We start from the raw sequence: 21,658 nt of genomic DNA on the forward strand, positions 1-21,658 counted from the left end.
GTGGACAAAAATTCTGGCAGGATGAGAATATCAGAAGTTTCCATGTGAACAAGGAACTGCATTAGACTACATGGAAAGTCCATGTGCTTCATGCCTCAAAAATCCTCACAAAACACATTTTCCCATCTGTGAATTCATGTACTCCACCATGAAAGCAGTAAGTGAGAAGCTATAAGGATCATAATTGCCTGCCTCACTGCTGTGTCCATCTTTCAAAAAGTCAACAGAGACGTTATTTTCACTGAGTTCTGAATAAAGACTGATGAAATGCTAGGGGTGGAAACTTGGGAAAAAACTGACCATTTTCACTTTAAGATACTTACGGCCCAGGGAAAAAGCACTGGCCATAACCGTAGACATTAAACTTCAGAGTGGCAGTTAAAAAATGGACATTGATTGGGTACAATTTCCTGATCAGAGATTCTACAAAGAGTGAGAGATAGGCATCTACAAAGTACAGAATTCCAACATGCAACAACAATTGTTCCAATGAAGAAGAGAATGAGGGAGTATACTACATGATTGCTGCAGAAGGAGCTCTGAGCTCTTATGATAAGGGCACACAGATAAATTGCAAGGCAGAACAAATCACAGATGTCACTGAGAAGGATAATTGTACAAACTGATGTAACAGACGGAAAAAGGCATGGACTGGTTGAGAAATTTTGCTTACAGAAACACAATGAAATTTAATAGGAATATTTATGAAATGGGAATATGAAAAGAATATAATGTTTGCACAGATATGTGAAATATATATATCATATATTCTATACATATATACTAGAATTTGTATAGATATGTGAAGCATATATATTCTAGATATATAATAGAATATATGATATATATTCTTCACATATCTATACAAATATATAGGTATTACATAACTAGATCATTTTTAACATCTATATCTATTTATTCATATTTATATATGTTATATGACATATATGGTTCATATTTGTGTATATGATTTACACAGAAATAAAGTGTGGACTTATAAAAATATAATATTGCACTCAAAGTAATAAAGCTAGTTGACAAGTATAGAAATAGGCCTGGCTTAATAGAGACTTCTCTGAGAAAGACCCCTGGGGATAAGCTGGTAGCTAGCTCTCCCTATGCAAATGTGTCTGGCAGCTCTTCAAAGAGCAAATGCAAACTCAGGCTGCGTTAATCGAGGCACAGCAGGAAAGGTGCTACCCCTGTGTTCACACATTGATTAGAAAACATTTGGAGTATTGGGTTCAATTCTGGAAAAGACTTAGAGAAGACCTCTGGATCTCCAGAGGAAGGCGGTCAGAATGATGACGTATCTAGATATCATGTCGGATAGAAATGAAAGATTTAGACAATTCAGGATGGACAAGGAAGATTTATGAGGTTTACATGTTGACTTCAAATATTTGAAGAGTGATGGTGTAGTGTGGAAGTAGGATCAGATTCACTTTGTATCAGTTCAATTTTGCAGAACAAGTACCAGTAGGCAGTGTTATAAGATTATGTACAGAGTTATAAGGAAACACATTTTTTACTCACGAATATGCTGGATTTATTGGAACGGTCCCAAGGGAATGGGCTACTTTGGAGGTAGTGAACACTTTCATTGGTAGTGTTCTGATAAATGTTGAAGCATCAGATAGAATCTACTTTACCTCATTTGCTTCTCATAGAAATTATAAAGGAGCAAAGATATTTTACTTTTATTTAAAAGATAGGGAAATTAAAGCTCACAAAGGTAAATTGGCTAATTCTTGTTCTCAAAATTTAGCCTGAACTTTCTACCCCAGTGGACAATATGTTTGAAGAACAAATATCAAACAACTCCAAATTTTAGGGACAAGATCAGGAAAAGATGAGAGAGGTTAGAAAGCATGACTCACTGCGGGGAAAGGTTGTAAGGTTCTAACCAGACATGGATTAACTGGTTATAAAAGGCGGAAAAAACCTTTGCGGAAAAAACTTTCCCTATTTATGACATAAATACTATTTCTTGATAAGATTAAGGTATTTTTCCATTGTAATCAGAGAACAGTGGATACACAAGTTACATTGATGTTAATAAAAGTTGTGATAAAATGTCAAATAATTGATTTTAAGAAAGGGTTCTAACATCTGTTGGAAGAACCTACTAAAAATATAAACTTTAAAAGGTACATCTTGCTCTAAGCACTTAGGTTTCAATTGCACATTGAGCAGTTTGAATTTTAGCTTTCATATTAATTTTTTGGTAGCTTTCTTATAGTCTTAACCGCAATCACATCAGCATATTGTCCGAAAAGTAACTGAAACTGTCCCATCTTTATAGATTTTTCTCGGGGAGACCTATTGCTCTCTCTCTGTTTCCCTGTGGCTCCATCACTCTCTGGACACACGGTAAACATGAGATACTTTGCTTTAGCTCTTGGCCTAAACTCAGCTCGAAGTCCAGACAGAGCTCTCCCAGTAAGTCAAACCTAGCAGGCACATCCTTTATGAATATATGATTTTTATTCTTTCATTCAAAATTCGCTAATGCAGACACTTGTGAAACAGTGAGCAAATCTTTCATCAGGTAATATCTTGCTTTCCTCAGCTACCCCCCCCAACACACACACACACACTCTGCACTGAATGTGTCCCCCCCAAAATTTACACATTGACACCCTAACTCTCAATGTGACAGCATCTGGACTTACGGTCTTTGGGAAGTCATTAAGGCTAAATGAGGTTACCAGAGTTGGGCCCTAATCTGATCACGACTGTGATCATATAAGAAGAGGAAGATCTATCTCATCCTCTCTGCCATGTGAGGACAAAGCAAGAAGGTGGCTCTCTGCAACCCAGAGGACAGCCACTCCAGAACCCGACTGCGTAGGCACTCCATCCTGAACTCCAGCCTCCAGAACTGTGCAAAAATAAATGTATGCCTTTTAAGCCACCTAATCTGTGATATCTTGTTATGACAGCCAAAACTGACTAATACACACACACACGTACACATATACACATACATACAAATACGCTTACACGTATGTGTATATACATGAACACACGTACAGATTCATAGTCTTTTTTACTGCCCAATAAAAGTAAAACAATTTTCCTCTTTTCTTGAATCACTTTAAACTTTGCCATTAAAACCAAAAAGTCATCAAACTAAAAAGTCACTCACCATTATTCATAGCCAAGAAGCAGGGCTAGAGTTACTTTGTCATAAAAAAAAGGAAATGCTTAGGTTTTGAAGAGAAATTAGATATAATAAAGATCCAATATCATCAAACTCTAAATACTTGAAAATGTCCTAAAGTCCTTTTAATCGTCACACTGTTTATTTTACCACTTCTTCCCATCTAAACTACCTTTTCTATATCGTGACATTCCTTATCTTTAAGAGTATGTTTAAATGCCTAATTCAGTCTTTCTAATGCAATCTGATCTCCCAATATGCAGTGATCTTTAGATTCTCTGAACAGCAATTTATATGTATGTCTTCTTCACTTACTTATCTTTTGATCTTGTCCTTTCTTTCCTCCTTTCTACTTCTTCCCACCTTACATATTATACTTTCCTTAGCTTCTTGCTTGAATCTGGGATGCTTCATGACTCACTGTTTTTCTTTTTTTGAGACTGAGTCTCGCTCTGTCACCCAGGCTGGAGTGCAGTGGTGTGGCGCTATGTCAGCTCACTGCAATCTCTGCCTCCTGTGTTCTAGCGATTCTCCTGGCTCAGCCTTCCGATTAGCTGGAATTACAGGTGCCCACCACCATGCCTGGCTTATTTTTGTATTTTGAGCAGAGACAGGGTTTTAGCATGTTGGCCAGGCTGGTCTCAAACTCCTGACCTCAAGTAATCTGCCCTGCTTGGCCTCCCAAAGTGCTAGGATTACAGGCATAAGCCACCAAGCTTGTCCCATTATTCACTGTTGTAAGCCTTTTAGTACCTAACCCAAGGCTGATTAAGAGTATTAAGGAAAACATTAATATCATTCATGGGGGGAGCAAAGCAAAAATGGTCTTAGAGACAAAATAGCAAATAAATTCATAATCTGTTATTCATATTAGGTTTGAAAAAATAATGATTCACTTAAAAAAAATCTATCAGCTAGATTGTAAAAAAATGACCATGAATTCCTCTCTATTCTCTATGTATGGCCCTTTGCAATGTAATTTTGCTGTTCTCATTGACAGGTGGAATCTGTTTTTCTACCTTATTAAATCTGGTCCGGCCTTGTGACTTGCTTTGATCAACTAAATATGTCAAAAATAAGTTCAGAGACAAGACCTCAAGTGGCTTTAAAACTCTTGCTCTCCTCTGTTTGAAACACTGGCTACAGACACATGGTGGCTGTAGGAATAAGGACAGCCCTAAAGTTTACTCAAACATCTCACAGGGCCGACATTATGTGTCACTTAGGCGTCTGATGCAAGTAGGCCTGGGGATGACTGGGTCTGTACCACAAGACCTAAAAACCCTAGATACCCTATACACAAGGCCATCTTAGCCCAGATTCAACTCCCATAAACCTCATAAAAAAGCACAGCCTTATAAGAAGAGTCTAAACTCCCTTTATGAAAGAAACACTTAGTAACTGATCTGGACTGAATACAGGTGTAAGAAAGTAGGAGGAACCTCCTCAACTCTGAGAATGGTCTCCAGACAGAGACCCTCCCGGTCAGTTGATCATATGACCCCCCAGACTGTACCTGTCCCATGCCAATGGCCTGCTCCTCACTATCTATCTTACAAAAGCACTGCCAGCATAAGCAGCTTGAGTATCAGAGAGTGTCTAAGACCCATCTTTGATGTGAATTAGACTGAAGGGGAGAAATCACTCCTGGGATGCTGGCTAATTAGGACCACCTGAGAGCCCCAAACATAATAAAACAATACTATATGTGGTGGGGAAATGTTTCAGATGGCCGGCAATCATCCCTGTATCCTGGTATTCATGTCCTTGTGTGATCCTTTCCCTTCAGTGTGGGGTGGGCCTAGTATCATATTTATAGTCAATAGAATGAGCAAAGGTAATTTGCTGTCACTTCCATAATTAGGTTATAAAACACTGTGACTTCTGTCTTACTAGCAGACTGTCTTGTTGGCTTTGATGAAGCAAGCTGCCATCTAGGAGAAGCCCGCATGGTAAGAATCTGAGCATGTTCTGCAGTCAACAGCAGTGAGGAATTAAGACTGTCTGCCCAACAAACCTCGAAGGACTCTATCCTGACAGCAGCTATATAAATGAGTTTGGATGTGGATCCTCGCCCAGCTGAGCCTTCAGGTGAGACCACAGTCCCAGCTGATACCATGATTGCAACCTTGTGAGCCAGCGTACAGAAGCTAAACCATGCTTGAATCCTGAGCCATTGAAACTGTGAGACAGTAATGTTCTTGTTTTAAGTTTTAGGGTAATTTGTTACACAGCAAGAGATAACTAATATACTCTAGCAAATAAGGGGTAAAAGCTGTTGCTGTTGATATTCGGGTCTTTCTCATTTATTGGTTCTTAGCCATGAGAAAGAACATCATTCTAAGATGTACCCAGTCTTGCTTATATACTTGGAGAACTGTTTTGAAAACAGGGATCAAATTTCTTTCCTAATATTTTAGTAATACACACACTAGATGAAAAAAATAAAAAATTTGAAAAATCACTTCTTTTTAAGTTATAAACAACTCTTCAAAAATTACTTCCCCTGTTACATAAACTCGATTCAAAATAGAATATCAATGCAATATCATCTGTATAATTCTGTATTTTACTACATAAATGCAAAGGCATATAGTAAATTCCATAATTTTGGTCTATCAGCTAAATTGTTGATATAAAATAATATAACACTTGTAATTCCCAAATGTCCTCTATGAATTTTTCTGTCTTATTTTTTATTTGCATATATTATGTATTTGATTTTACATTAATTGTGTCATACTTCATTAAGATTTTTGCTGACAATCAGATAAACATAGTAAAATCATTACTTATAATAATTCATATCCTTTTGTCATTCACTTACTCATTATTTTTTAAGTTAGTTTAAGAATTTTATTTATTTATTAAACAAGCACTTATCAAACAATGACTATGATGAGGTAAATTGCAAAGTTGAGAAATCTATATGTAAGATAGAAAATGTGTACTAAATGGCTCCAAATAAGATGTAGAGTGTTGAAATGTAGGTAAACATCCATGAAATCAATAAAAATTAATCAAAAGTCTATTAAATTGATACACAGTCCTGTTTCTTACAGTTAATCTACTAATTTCTTAGATGAACCAAAAATAAATTGATAGACTACTGTAGAATAGTTTTACATTAAGATATTTAAATAATTTTTCCTTTGTTTCTAGTCTTATGGCTTGTTGAGTTTTTTTAGCAAAAATAAACACATACCAACAAATATAACCTTGTAAATATAAATAAAATAAGTTTTGAGTTTCTTTGATTAAAAAGAGTTTGTTGACATGAATATAACTCAATGTACTAACAAAAAGAAAATTTCATTTCAATTAGTAATTTTCAATGAACTCTGAAAATCATAAATATTATTCCAGTTACCTAAGGCTGTGACTGTTGAATTCTGCATGGGCAGATATTCATATCACAAAGTATATTGAGAGTTGGGCAATAAGTGTTATTCATCTCAGCGGTCAAAACTGAACGTGAAAACTGTATTTATTTTTTAATCTAATAGTCATCTCTAATCCTTCCACTAATCCTGCAAGATAGCTGTTGTTATTATGAATCTACTTTATACATGGAGCAACCCAAATTTCTGGAAGATAACTAAATTGCTAAAGTTTACAGAATGAGCTAGTAGCAAAGCTGTGATTCAAATCTCAGTCTGTCTTGCTTCAGTTTTTGCTTTTTTAGTCATATCATAATATAGATGGAGAATGGTAAAGCTGATCTTTCATTACATCATTTGATTTAGAAAGGTATGAAATTATTGAGTAAAAGGCACAAAGGCCTTGCCAAAATCTGTTGTTGATCTTATTCTCAGTCTACTGAACATGCAAAGTTTCCAAGAATATACAAGAAAATTAATCTGACCTCTACCATAAATCCTTTAAGTTGACGGACAAGAATGAACCTTATTTCTAAGGTCATCTCATCTAAATACAGAGAAAATGAGTCATAAACACAAGGTTTTAAAAAATATATATAAAGAGAATTGTGAAGTCACATCTGGTATATTGCTTACATTTGTCATTGTTACGTTACAAAATGTATAATACAACTATAAAAGAGAAGCAAAGATAGAGTTTCTTTTTTTTTTAATGAGAGGGAATCCTGCTCTGTCTCCCAGGCTGGAGCGCAATGGCACAATTTCGGCTCATCGCAACCTCCACCTCCCAGATTCAAGTGATTCTCCTCACTCAGCCTCCCGAGTATCTGGCATTACAGGTGCCTGTTCCCGTGTCCAGCTGATTTTTGTATTTTTTAGTAGAGACAGGGTTTCGCCATGTTGGCCAGGCTGACCTCAAACTCCTGACCTCAGGTGATCCATCCGCCTTGGCCTCCTAAAGTGCTGGGATTACAGGCATGAGCCACTGCACCCAGCCAAAAATACAGTTTCTTTAAGATAACTAAAAAATAATGGCCGGTCGAGGTGGCTCACGCATATAATCCCAGCACTTTGGGAGGCTGTGGGTAGATCACGAGGTCAGGAGTTCAAGACCAGCCTGGCCAAGATGGCAAAACCCTGTCTCTCCTAAAAATACAAAAATTACCTGGACATAATGGTGGGTGCCTGTAATCCTAGCTACTCGGCAGGCTGAGATAGAGAATTGCTTGAACCCTGGAGGCAGAGGTTGCAGTGAGCCAAGATCTCACCACTGCACTCCAGCCTGGGCAACAGAGCAAGACTTGTCTGAACAAACAATCAAATATATGTATTTACATATATATATATATATTTTTTTCTAGGGTAGAAAAAACAGGCCTGCTGATGTGAGGGTGGCAGGGGAATCAGGAGAGGCACACGAAGTGAACAGTATGCCTTGTAGAGCATCAAGAGCAAATGTGACTTCAAACAAGATGGAATAACAGAACCGAAATACTAGGCTGAATAAAACGGAGGTTGACCCTCACTTTTTATATCCTTTTTGTTGTCCTTTTGACTTTCTTTTACCTGCATATAACTGCTGAGAAACCAACAGTTAAAACCTCCTGGAGAATTCCAGGAAGAGAGAAAGTTTGGTGACACTAAGCCAGAAGAGGCCGATAGTGGAGGCAGTAATGAGTTCTGTGTAGATAAAGGGATAGAATATGAATGACAGGAAGATATTATGTATTTCTGTTGAGACCAGGGAAAGAGGGAAGGTCACATTTAAGAGGTGCCCTATGGGCTTAGAGACGCAAGAATGATTTTTTTCAATGGAATAATGTTTCAAAATTATTCTCCGCCGGGCAAGCTTTTCTTCTACTGGTTTAGGTTCAGTAGTGCCCTCAAAGAGGGACAGCCTTTCAATGACCTTTTCCAGACCATGATTAAAATTGTTTACCAGTTTTCTCATTATCTTGTAAGATATGTATAAAATAATGATTCTCCCCTAATCTGACTTGGCTCTTTTAGCCTGAGAATTTCTGTTTTACAGTCCTCTGCCCACAGAATTTCATTTTATAATGCAAAAAAGTCAAAGGAGATAGATGATCTTGATAGTCTCCTATGCAACAGAGCTGCTCACTTTATTTAAATGGAAATGTGCATTTTCATGGAAATTGAGGCCTATACTGATGAACAAAGATAAGCTACCACTGTTAAATAGAATATTGATATATACACACAAAAAAGTACCCTAGAAAATTCATAAAGAACAGTGAAATTTATAGGGAAAGATGGGGAATGTTAAGGATATATGTAGAGAAAAATTAAATTTTTATGGTTTAGTTGTACAGTATTTTGATGGTTACTAGTTTAAAATCTCAGGACAAAGATTTAGGAAGACAGTGTGAATATATATATCTCTAATAAATATAGTGATTTAATATGAAAAGATTAAGTGGTACATTATCTTTTTTAAGTAAATATTAGCAAACATTGTTCAGTGAACGTGTTAAGAAATGTGATGGGGGCCGGGTGCGGTGGCTCACGCCTGTAATCCCAGCACTTTGGGAGGCCGGGTGGCTCAAGCCTGTAATCCCAGCACTTTGGGAGGCCGAGGCGGGTGGATCACAAGGTCAAGAGATCGAGACCATCCTGGTCAACATGGTGAAACCCCGTCTCTACTAAAAATACAAAAAATTAGCTGGGTATGGTGGCGCGTGCCTGTAATCCCAGCTACTCAGGAGGCTGAGGCAGGAGAATTGCCTGAACCCAGGAGGTGGAGGTTGCGGTGAGCCGAGATCGCACCATTGCACTCTAGCCTGGGTAACGAGTGAAACTCCGTCGCAAAAAAAAAAAAAAAAAGAAAAAAAAAAGAAATGTGATGGGTTAGGTGTGATATGATGCTTTTTTGTGAAAATGTTAATGTGGCTGTTTTACATTTATTTTTGATAACTCATTTAAGAAATATTTAATGATTTTATATTGTGCTTTTCCAACTAGAAATCTAAAAAGTAATCTTAACTGTTGCTTTTCATGCGTGTCTTGCATCTATAAGAGATGGAGGTTTGGTATATTCACAGCAATGAGCTGTGAATCTAAGTACTTTTTGCTCTTCCTACTGTCAATGCATTAATTCTGCCTGAATATCCTGCACTTGACAGTTGTCAGGAGCTGGTATCTGGCCTCTCACATCTTCTCCACCCCACTTCACCTCTGTCCAGCGTCTAGACTACCACTTAAGCCATTTAATTTACATTTCCAAGGGGACTACCTAATGGACAAAGATGATGAAGGAATAGAGTCTGAGAAGAAGCGATCAACAGCTGGGGGAAGAAAGTAAAGGCTACAAGACAATCTAAGAAAGTATTTACAGTTACAAATTGGGAATGTAACCAGTGGTGCACAGATGTTACGTAACGACTGGTTCTTCTTCAATTTGAACAATGTTTTGTCCACACGGCTGCTATGGGAAGCGTTCACACTTCACACATCACAAAAATAAAGTTTGAGAGACATGACTGCTATGATTTGACTGTGTCCCCTGAAGTGCACATATTGGAAACTTAATCTTTAATACAACAGTGTTTAGAGGTGGGACCTCGAATAGGTAATTAGATCATGAGGGCTCAGCCTTCATGACTATTTGAATGCAGCAGGCTCATTATAAAAGGGGGAGCTCAGTCCCCTTTTCCTCTCCCTCACTCATGGATGCTTTCCACCATGTTATGATGTAGCAGGAAGACCCTTACCAGACGCGGCCCCTCGGTCTTGACTTCAGCCCCCAGAACTTTCAGCCAAAAATTACCCAGTGTGAGGTATTCTATTACAGCAGCATAAAAAGGGCTAAAACAGTGATCTAAAGGAATACGTTACCAGAGCAGTATTGGCCAGGGCCACAAAGAGGCAAGTTAGGTTATAATACTTTTGTTTCACAAACCAGTTTTGTTTTCGTGATTTTTCTGAATATAGATAGTAAAAGGACCCTTAGCATATTGTTTGAAAGCTGAAACCATCAAAGATGAATAAAGATTTAAAAAGAGACATCAATCTACAGAAGTAACTACATGGTTTAGATAGTCCGTCTTTGCCAAATGAGATAAACCTCATTATGACTTATTAGAGTTTGGGCACAGCAGGTAGAAAACTGATATTAAAATAATCTCTTTAGTAGTTATTTCTGGATTTTGCAGTATCCATTATACTTGCTTAGGAGAAAAATTTATATTTTAGTTGAAAAAAATCCAAAAATGAAAGAAACGTTTAATTTCTTATTATTGTTTATACTTCAGAAACTTGATTTTACCTCTCAATATTATGATTCAGACACTGGCATTTAGTTACGTTGTAGCACAAAGGGCTAAAACGGAAAATGCTTCTAGTGTATCTACATGAGTATTGAACAGGCAGTATAAAAAGACATATCAGTTTTTCTCAGGGGCAAGAAAAGAAAGCCAAATGTCGTGTGCAATGGAGATTATTCAACCTCCTCTCTTCTCTATCCCTCTGCTGTCTTAAGAAAACAAACTCCAAAGCCAGATGGATATAATTCAATCACTCCTCTCAATTATGCCTGCTGATGTGCTGTTTGTTCAGCAGAAGAAGATAGAGAATCTGGTTCCATTTCAGGTTCTTAGTCTTTCTGATAAGGCAGCTTCTTTGGCTGAGAACATAAAGATTATGAACATAAAGGCCCCTGAGGCAGCTTTCAGAAGGAGACCCAGCCATGCAGGAGACCAGGTGATCCACTGTACATAGGGAATGGAGTGAAATCAGGAAGAACTCTCTGCAAATGTGCCTGAAATTCTCCGTGTACCTGGGAAACAGGACTAGCTTCATGAGTATGTGACTGCGCAGTCACATCGAGTCTTGAGTTTAGATGTGCCCTGTAGTTGATTTAGTTCTCTGTTGTCACTTTCTTGAAATTCCTAACAAATTTTTAACAAGAGACTCTGTATTTTTCAATATGTTCTGGGCCCTGCAAGTTATGTAGTTTGTCCTTCTGGGGGAAAAGGGGATTTGAAAGAGACAGAGGATCATCAGCTGCTTTCTTTCGGCCTTTGTAAAGACATGACACCTGGCTGGAAGGGCCACGCTTGCAGCTGTTCTGCTCTTTTCAAAGGATTCAACAGATTTCCAGCATCTAGAGGAGACCTATATTCCCCATCAAGATCCAATCTCCCTTCTCTATTTTAGGAAAACAGCCTCTCCATATACATGCATATGGCAGTCATCAGCGATTCAATTTCCAAACTCTCTAGCACCTAAGTGTGTTCATGTTATTGTTATCTGGACCACTGAACTGTGAATCCTCTGTCTGGAAGTTTCAGGTTACTGCCTTAAAGACAAAACCAGAGAGATTGAACTATTTCCTTTTCCCTCTCACAGGCAGGAAGGCAGATGTACTGGTGACCTAGCTTTGGTCATTTAGAGGAGGATGACATGCTAGGGGAAGGCAGAGCCAAGAATAGAAGGAACTTGGGCCTTGCAAGAACCCCCGGATGAGACTATTCACCTTGGGTCAAGCATCTGAAAGAGGAATAAATCTGTATTCTGGAGTCTTTTTGCTATATTGGCTTAGCCTCTGCCCTAACTAATGTGTAGCATAAATTCCTGTGGGGTGATTTGCAAGAAATTTGTATTTATTCAGAATAGTCAAATAATAAAGTGTCCTAAGTATCGGAAAATTCTACATAAGGAGAATTATTAATTTGCATTAAAATGACATAAAACTGCATTGAACCAAATTTTATCTGTGGTGATTCTCAGGACATTTCTGTGTCTTGCAGAGGCTCATGGTGATCATTATAAATACTATTTTGATTATAGTATATGTCTACAGATGTTGGGGCTTGAGTAAATCTATAACCTTATGACAAACTCCTGAAAACTCTAGTTTCATTGTAATTTATCTTCACTATAAAAAAAGACTATAGAACATTAAAAGTAACTTTTGTGAATTTTCTCATTGTTTGGCAACAAGATGAACACTTAGTATACTTAAAACAAAACAAATAAATACAAGATAACTTTACCTCTCTCTTGCTAAAACTTTTCAATGACTAAAACCTAAGATTTAAGATAATATGTTGATAAATCAGTTACAAAACAATTAAGGAATCTTTTGTTCAGAAGTTTAGATTTGACAGTACCTGCCCCAATGACTCTCTCAATGCGAATTCTTGAGGGATCAATCTCCTTTGCAAATTCATGGACTGCTAGGGATGGGTCTTCATACGTATCTGGATCAATGTAAGTTTTAACTCCCGGGAAGCGCACTGCAACAAGAACAAAAAGATTGATTTAGTTTGAGTATCTCAGTAGTCTACGTCTTGTGAACATTTAAAATGAGGAATGACATACTGAAGCAGTCAGTCTTATGAACAATTTAAACTCTCTCTTTTCTTCCTGTCCCACCCTCTGCCCATATTAAAGCTTTGACTACGAGGGTCAAAAATTTATTTACCTCACTGTTAATGCAGAGTGACCTGGTGGGTTCCTAGAAAGTGAACTGACAAGTTCCAAAAAACATATGTCACATATTTCTGTAAAATGTTTAATCAGCTGACTCATTCACTGAACTTCCAAAACATTCCACATCTGTTCTAGCTCCGGGAGTGGGGAAAATGAGGGATAAGCCTCCCTCCAAAACAAGGAAGCCCATTGGGGTCCCTCCCGAACGCTTTGTACTTTACGGCAGTGGGTTTTATGAACTCATACCCTATTCCTGTGGTCTCCCCTTTTCCAGAAACTCTCAAGCAGTAAAGAACTGACTCTGTGGCATAGAAACAAGAAAGGCCAGTAGGGATAAAGAACATTCTCTTTATTCTTGTAATGGCTTCCGTGGCCTGACTGCAATAGTCCTGAAAAGGATCAGCTTGTCTATCCTGGTCGGAAATGGGGATCAAACTCCAATATCTGGTTATTGGTTGTATATCTGCTCAGCTTTATTGGTGGGAATGGTGTGCTCACAGCCTACAGGCGGGTAGGATGATGACAAAGGATGGCTGGAAAACATGAATGTGCGGCTGTATGTTCATTTGTGAGTATCTGAAGAAGTCGTAGATTGCCTCTATGAATATCCCTCAGTTTGGCTCATTTATTTATTTATCTTCTTTTTGTCAGGGAAATGGTATCTTGCTATGTCATCCAGGCTGGCCTTGAATTCCTGAGCTCAAGTGATCCTCCTGCCTCAGCCTCCTGAGTAGCTGGGACTACAGGCACAAGCCACCAAACTGGCCCATTAATTTCCATTTTCCATTTTAGATCACTAGACAGGGGGTCATTTCTTATATATCTATCTTTCCAATATCTTATGTATGGTTTTACAGGCAATTATCACACAACGAGCCTTTATTGAATATAAACTAGTAGGGATTAAAAGACCAATGTGAAATTTTTGACAGAGGGGATGGTATTTGGTTTTGTTGCTTCTTAGATTTTGAAAACCATATAATACCCAGCGCTGACTATTGTTTGAATCTCCTTAGAAACATGCCCTTGCAAAACAAAAAAAATCAAAATCAAAAATCAAAAGGTAATAAAGTTTAAAGGAAGTGCTGAAATGCCCAGTATTAGCAGCAATTTGCTTCATTAGTCCTTCTTCGTCCATTGCCTGTATTTACATTTTGTCCTCTGTCTTCTTAGTGTGCATATGTACCATGAGAAAATTAGTATTTCTCAAAATAGCACAAGAAAAGCATATTTCCAAGTATACCTAGATCTGACGCTAATTTTCACATGCCATGCTTTTCTTGACTTCTCAAAGTTTACACTGGAGAAAAGGAGAACAGATAGTCTGTACCTCTTTTATATTCCATATGATATTTTTATAACTGAGTAGAATTTATGATTTCAGACTGAGTTCTATAATCTCAAACCTAGTAGCCACTACTACTAATTATTAGTGGTATCTAATGAGATGTGGTCATGTTGATACTGTTATGTTAGCCACAGATAACAAGCATCGTTTATTAACTCATATGTGGTTTTCACTATTAAACTATTCAATTACTTAAGGTGGTACACATTTCTAAAGAATAAGATCAGTAAATATCACATTTTTTTTTCTTAAAAACATGATATGTGTAGTAAAGAGGAAAAAAAAAAACAACCAAACAATTTGAACTTTGAATACCTGGTTACTAATTTAACTTATCACAGTCTTCTTAAACATCAGTTTGTTAAGTTTCTTCTACCTCCTTGGCTGGCTTGAGTTATTTCCATTGCTTCATGCTGGGCCCATCTGGTTTGGTTTATGCTAACCTGCTTCTTGGAAAACAGATAACAAATGCCTCAGGAGCACCTTTTCCCTCTGCATATCAGTACTAAATGTCCTGCAGTGAATCTTAAGGTTGCCCAGCATAAGTCATCAGCCCAGGTGTCTGGATCCAGGTTTCTGCAATCTATTTACAGCCTTTCCAGGTTAGCCCTTGCCAGACATCAGTTCTCTCAGCTGTGCCAATGCAGTGAGGCTCAGACTTACTGTGTAAACATTCCTCACTTAAATCCTTTCCCTTTCCTGGAGGGTGGTATAGATTGAAACGTCCTTTATTCTCTTTTGCTCAATTCGAAAGAAAAGAGAAATTTAAACAGTTAAGTTGCCTCGCACTTTATCTCTATACTGTGGTTAATTACAGAACATCCCTTTCTTGTTAATTCAGTGTCTCACAATAGAAAAACTGTCTTGATAAAGTAGTTTGCAATTTGGAACTGGAGGTGGAGGTGGGTGTTGAGGAGGAGAGGTTGTCAATTATCAAACCAACTATAGTGGTAATTATAGGTTGCTTGGGAAAAGATCTCTCAAATGAATATAACCTTGTAGTCAGCTCAAGGATTTCATACATATTCTAAGAGTTAAAGAGCTGATATTCTTTTTTAGTGTTAATGAATTGTAAATTGATTTGTTATATATTTAAAAGACAGTCTGTACAAGAAGGAATAAAGATTCCTTAATATTTATTTCTATGTCTAATGCTCCACCAGATAAAACCAGCTCATGTTCTGAAGCCATTGTGAGTGGTAAATAACTTGATAAAGTCAGTCAACTATTATTTTTAGAAAATTCAGTCTGTTTTCCAGCAAGCAGAATTAGGAACAAGGTAATGTTATTTAATGAGAAGCAGGTGCAACTTTCACCAACAAACCTGGAAACCAGATGAAAATGTTAATGCTGAAAGGCTGGAAGTGTTTTTTTTTTTTTTTTCTTTTTTTCTCAACTCAATAGCTACAGTTTGAATACACTCCTGAAGTGCTGGAACAGTAAACATAATGGAAGAAAGTCACTGTGCTACTTACAATGCCCATTCTGTAAGTGGTTTCTTCTCTTCTCTTCTGACTTCATCTTGGCTTTTATGTACCATTGACATCTTTTAAAAAGATAAAAAGAAACTCATTTTAGGAAGTATGCTGGATACAAACCAAAACCGATTAAAACACATATAATCTATGAACAAAGTTCTTGTCATAAAGACTACTTTAAAAATATCTTTATAATGTCAAAATATCCTGTAGAAAGTTTCTTATGTACATTGAAATTAGCCCTACAATAAAGTACTGTCAAGTAGATGGATTCAAAGGACAGGAGTCTTAGAAAATATTTAATAATCTGCCCCTACCCATCCTTTATATGACTACTAATAGCTGGAATTGGCAAATAAATAAATAAATAAATAAATAGAAGTCAAAATAAAAAAATGTGTTGAACCAGAATTTCAGAAATGTATACAAATGTCTTCCATTTTAATTGCTAAACAGCAGCATGGTTCAACAGTTTTAATTTTTAATATTTGGAATTTGAGGCATGTTCTATTCTCTCTCTGGATAACCATGCTCCCATGAGTTCTTCAATATGAGTAAATTCTTCAACATCCATATGATTTGATGGTTTATCAAATTTCTAATGGCTAAACAAAGTATATCTGTGTTACATAATTCAACCTTTCAATGGGAATTTTGCCTCAAATTCTATGGCAAACTGAGTATTTATTCAGAAATATCTGACAGTTTTCATAGGATATTTTCCAATGAATGCTGCTCTACCAAAGTGTTTAAGTGATACTTCAAAATATATTTTTTTCTATTTTATGTAATTGAAATTGTTCTCTTCAGTGCATGGAATGTTAAAGCACTTTCTGACAACATGTAAATTGGCAAACGTAGAAACTGAAAGCTGTAATTAATTTAGTACATATTTTTCTTCATCGTTAAATTCTCCTTTTAAGAAGTATTTCTGGTCTGCTCCAGGAATCCCAAATAAAGATAATATTTGAGACCATCCCTCAAGTTTATTAGGCCTTACTTATTTAGTCTGCAAAGATTGAAATGTTTTCTTTTGTGTTTGTCATATCTATGTGTTAATGAAATATTTTCTGATGTCTTAATGAAATGCTTTTCCACATGTGTATGTGCTATTTAAATCATTGTTTATTGAAATACTCTATGAGAAAACAAGGCCTTAACTTATGTTCTACAAGATACATATAACTGCATCCAATTTTGCAATATAGTGAATCACGATTAAATTTATTTATTTATTTATTTTTTTGTAACGGAGTTTCACTCTTGTTACCCAGGTTGGAGTGCAATGGCGCGATCTCGGCTCGCCGCAACCTCTGCCTCCTGGGTTCAGGCAATTCTCCTGCCTCAGCCTCCTGAGTAGCTGAGATTACAGGCATGCACCACCGTGCCCAGCTAATTTTTGTATTTTTTAGTAGAGACGGGGTTTCACCTTGTTGACCAGGATGGTCTCGATCTCTTGACGTCGTGACCCACCCACCTCGGCCTCCCAAAGTGCTGGGATTATAGGCGTGAGCCACCGCGCCCGGATAAATTTATTTTAAATAAACTTCCAGAGGATTTTTTTTTCTATTGTGGATAATACTGATGTTAAATAAAATCACATTTAAAAAATTACTCCCTTCTTCAAAGAAACTTTCAAAATGGAAAACAAAACTATTTCAGAATCAAAATCAACCATCATCCCTAATTTATCACAGTATAGGTGCATGATGTAATTTGTGTCTTTGGAATTAAGATCTCCTTAAAGTACAATGGGACTTAAATAAGTACATTGTACTCAAATAAAACTTTCTGGGCTCCCAAGCAAATTGTCTTTCAATTGTATGCAACTGCATGATAATTAGTGTATTATAAAGATGTCAGTGTCCCCAATTCAAAATGCACGGGTAGCATTAATGATATAGAGGGTAAGGAATATACAGTAAGGTTTATTCTTCTGTTTAATGTTTTCCTAAAAAAGTTTGCTAAACGTGTAGCAATGCTAAAGTACTGGTGATTTGATTTTCTTTACTTAACCAAATTGTCATTGTGACTTTACATACAACAAAATAATTTTATTTTCCTTTTTCCCTTTCTTCTTTAAACTTGAAGCATTAACCCTCACTGAAACTTCCTTCCTTTCTTCCCTCCCTCCATCTCTCTCTCTTTCTTCCTTTTCCTTCTTTCTTTCTTTCTTCCTCCCTAACCATACTGTCTTTTAATTCCCCTCTTTGCAAGAGTCCTAAATAATATGGGAATAATTTTAATCTTTTTCAGAAAACTTAAGACTTCCACCAAGATGTATAGGGATTTTGTTTATTTGTTATAACCAGTTGACTCCTGCTAGTGATTCAAATTTTTGTAGGCCATGTTTGATAAGCTGCAGTGTAGAATATTTCATCTTCAACTTAATGGTTAATTGGTCTACAGACTCCAAAATTTGTTTTTTGTCCACTATAAAAGATGAGCTATATCAAAGCTCTGATTACAGCAAACAGCTGTCAGAGGTCAGCCCTAAAAATAAAGGAAAAGAGTCCTAGGAGAATGCTGGACAACAGTGGCTGATGGTGGCAACATGTTGTAAGCAAATTAGTACTTTTATTAAGATGAATTTATCATTATTTCCTGAATTCTTTCATGTCTGTTCTTTCCTTGTTACTATAGCTAGAATTATTCTATCAGCTAATCACCCCCAAAAACAAGAGGCCCCCAGATACTCTCTCTTAGTTTTAAGACCATTACTGTATCTGTTTATGTACATAAAAAAATTTAAGTAAACAGAGTTGTAAAGCGCCTTCTTTCCATTTAATTTCACATATAAGTCACTGTTTTTAACTCAACCACATTAGAATACTCATGTTGCTTTCTTCCTTGGTAAATTTATAAAACGAAGTTTGTTACAGCTAAATCTAATACACTCTTATTGAATAGCAGTTGTATTTTTGTCAGGGACTCACATTTGATACGTAAAAAGTAATTGTTAAGTTCTATACCTTCTGGTGTGCTGTCAAAATTGTAAACAATTTTTCATATATGCATATCCTCTAATTTTAAGTAGATTATATTTTAATAAAATATTGGTCTCTAAGCAGAGTTTTAAAAACAAATAGTGTTTCTGGTTCACTCAAGGTAGCTATTTATTATTTTCAGCTATTTCTGAGGTGCCAAGGTTTTTCTGGCAGGGTTGGTGTACTTTAGCTGGAGTCACCAAGGGTGTGTATTGTTTGGCTGACATTCTTTTTGCAGTTTTAAATCTTGATAGTAGAATGCTGCAGTAGATGTGTATTTCAGATTATAAAAAAAAACCTGTTGAGGTTTCTTTTGTGCCTCTATTGATATCTAGATAGAATATTTTATCTTCTTGTTAGAATGATCTGAGGATAAAATGCTGTGATTTCTGACAAAAGTCTTGGCCAAATTCCATGGGTTAAATAAAAAAATAACAATCATTCTTTCATATAATTTTGCACACATTATGTTCATTCACATCTCTATATTATCAGCACCTGGCCTATGGTAATCATACTATATGTTTTAAAGACATTAAATGATTTTAATATACTTTTATATCAAACCTGTGTAAAAACAGAAAGCTAAGTTTCCGATGGATAAAGCATCCAAATTTAGGTATTTCACTACGTTAAATTTACTGTTACTTTATATTTTTATTCATATTACTCTGAAGTATAGAAATATTAGCTTTATAAAACCAATTAATATAATTCTAACATAGATAATTTCAATATTTAATTGATAAAAATATATTTCTGTAACACTAGGTTTATAAAGAGTTTTTATATGAATTGTTCTGGCATTCCACTAAATTAGTTTTTCCAAGAAAATTATTTTTATGGTGTAATTTGATTATAGTAAAGAAAAAACCCAGAGTAACTTATTGAATATAAATTCATCATTCACGGCTTTCAAATGCCTTTTATCATCTTTGGATCTTTCCATATTCAGAAACCTGTTGACACAGATAACTAATGATGGTTCACTGTCAGAATGAACTTTTCCAGGATACCTCTCTACCTCAGGTATGCTTTGTTATATCTAAAAGCACTGAATATGCAGTGTATAAAAAGAGTGGTTATTCCCAAATGTTGGAAATAATCTGGTATGCTTCAGTTACCTCCCAGTGATCAAGAAGAATAAAGTGAGGATGACGAGGAGAGTGAATCCGCCAACAGCAGCGGTGGCTATCACCAAAATCTGTCCTTGTTCTGCTGCCATGTCAGAAGCTGAAACAGAGATACAATATTACAATTTCCCTGGGTAACATTTCACTATCGGAATCATTTTACAATTTAGTTTATACTAAAAAATACAATAACAAATGCCAAGCCCAGTATATTTAGCCTTTGTTTCAGTATTTGACATATATGAAGCAAACCCAGAAGGGCTGAAGAGCTGGGGCCATAACCCACAACATGAACCTCTCCTCTTTCTTCAAAAAAGGGCAATAAAGTAGATAAATTCCTAGTATCCCTCATTTAAGATTAAGTATGTGCTGTAAAACTAAATCAGCAGATGGGCTAAAGAATTCTGTTGGCCGGACGCGGTGGCTCACGCCTGTAATCCCAGCACTTGGGAGGCCGAGGCGGGTGGATCACGAGGTCAAGAGATCGAGACCATCCTGGTCAACATGATGAAACCCCGTCTCTACTAAAAATACAAAAAATTAGCTGGGCGCGGTGGCGCGTGCCTGTAATCCCAGCTACTCAGGAGGCTGAGGCAGGAGAATTGCCTGAACCCAGGAGGCGGAGGTTGCGGTGAGCCGAGATCGCGCCATTGGACTCCAGCCTGGGTAACAAGAGCAAAACTTCGTCTCAAAAAAAAAAAAAAAAAAAAAAAAAAAAAATTCTGTTACGTAATTGCTCACTGTATTTCCTCCTAAACACTTTGGCCACTAGACCAGGCTTTATAGACTGTTTTGATATCTGTTTTTACAGAGTAGAAAGACTACTATATAATTCCTGTTAAGAATGATGTTCTTTATATTTCTTAGAGCTTAATTCAAACACTAAAGTTGTAGACAGCACGAGGATATACATAGTGGGTACTTAGATGTTTAATTAGCAATAATTAGAAAAATGATATTTAAAATCTTTCTTTTTTGAAGAAAAGGCCAGATTACATATGGTAACAACATGTTTTTTCTTTCATTGATAAAACTGTCTCTTAAAATCACATGAGCTGCACATTTTACTAATCTTCCAGGAATGTTTTAACATATATCATTTCAATTGATTTATTAGCACTTGTAATTTTTTGTATTAATAATGCTTTAATCAAATATAATTTTAATGGGTAAAATAGGCAATTGCTTAGTAATAGAGATAAGAAAACAGAAACACAGAAAAATTGAAGAAGTTGCCCAAGCTCACATAGAACTATAACCAGAATTCAGTCTTCCCAGTTTTTGTCTCATTTTTTCTTTTTTTTTTTTTAACTATATCTTGTAGTAATAATTCAGTTAATCATCAATATTCTAAAAAACCAATCAATCAGTCTCTTAATATTCCTTAAATTAAACTTGTTTCTTATTTGGACTACTGAAAATAAATAATATCTATTAATCTCATCAGTTATTGGAGAAAATTGAATCAAATAAAGTATATAACTGAGAAGCAAACTGCAGAAGTCTCTACCATAACAATTTATTAAACTTGAGTACTTTACGGCTTCCACAGAAGTAGATCTTTTTCTGGGAATTAAGTATGCAGTATACTATGTGCAAATTCAGACCCAGAGTAATAACATTCTCATAAAAATAATGTATCTACTACAGAATGTCTAAGCCTTCAACACTATTGTCAAGTCAGTAAGAAACCACTTATAGCATTTTAGAGAC

At 36.3% G+C, this 21,658-nt stretch overlaps 1 protein-coding gene across 3 annotated transcripts in view; it reads right to left on the reverse strand.

Annotated features, from left to right (window-relative positions):
* Nucleotides 1-21,658, reverse strand: part of EPHA6 (EPH receptor A6) — a 991,737-nt gene that overhangs the window by 273,908 nt on the left and 696,171 nt on the right. For all 3 annotated transcript variants that reach the window (XM_012474152.2, XM_012474154.2, XM_012474153.2), the window contains 3 exons: nt 19,937-20,045; nt 15,823-15,893; nt 12,678-12,803 (listed from right to left, as the gene is read on the reverse strand). In XM_012474152.2, coding sequence (XP_012329575.2) covers nt 12,678-12,803; nt 15,823-15,893; nt 19,937-20,045 — 306 coding nt within the window. The remainder of the gene's footprint in view (nt 1-12,677; nt 12,804-15,822; nt 15,894-19,936; nt 20,046-21,658) is intronic.

This window comes from Aotus nancymaae, unplaced genomic scaffold, assembly GCF_030222135.1.
Source record: "Aotus nancymaae isolate 86718 unplaced genomic scaffold, 86718_ANA_hifiasm-v0.15.2.pri h1tg000022l_1, whole genome shotgun sequence".
Lineage (NCBI taxonomy): Eukaryota > Metazoa > Chordata > Mammalia > Primates > Aotidae > Aotus > Aotus nancymaae.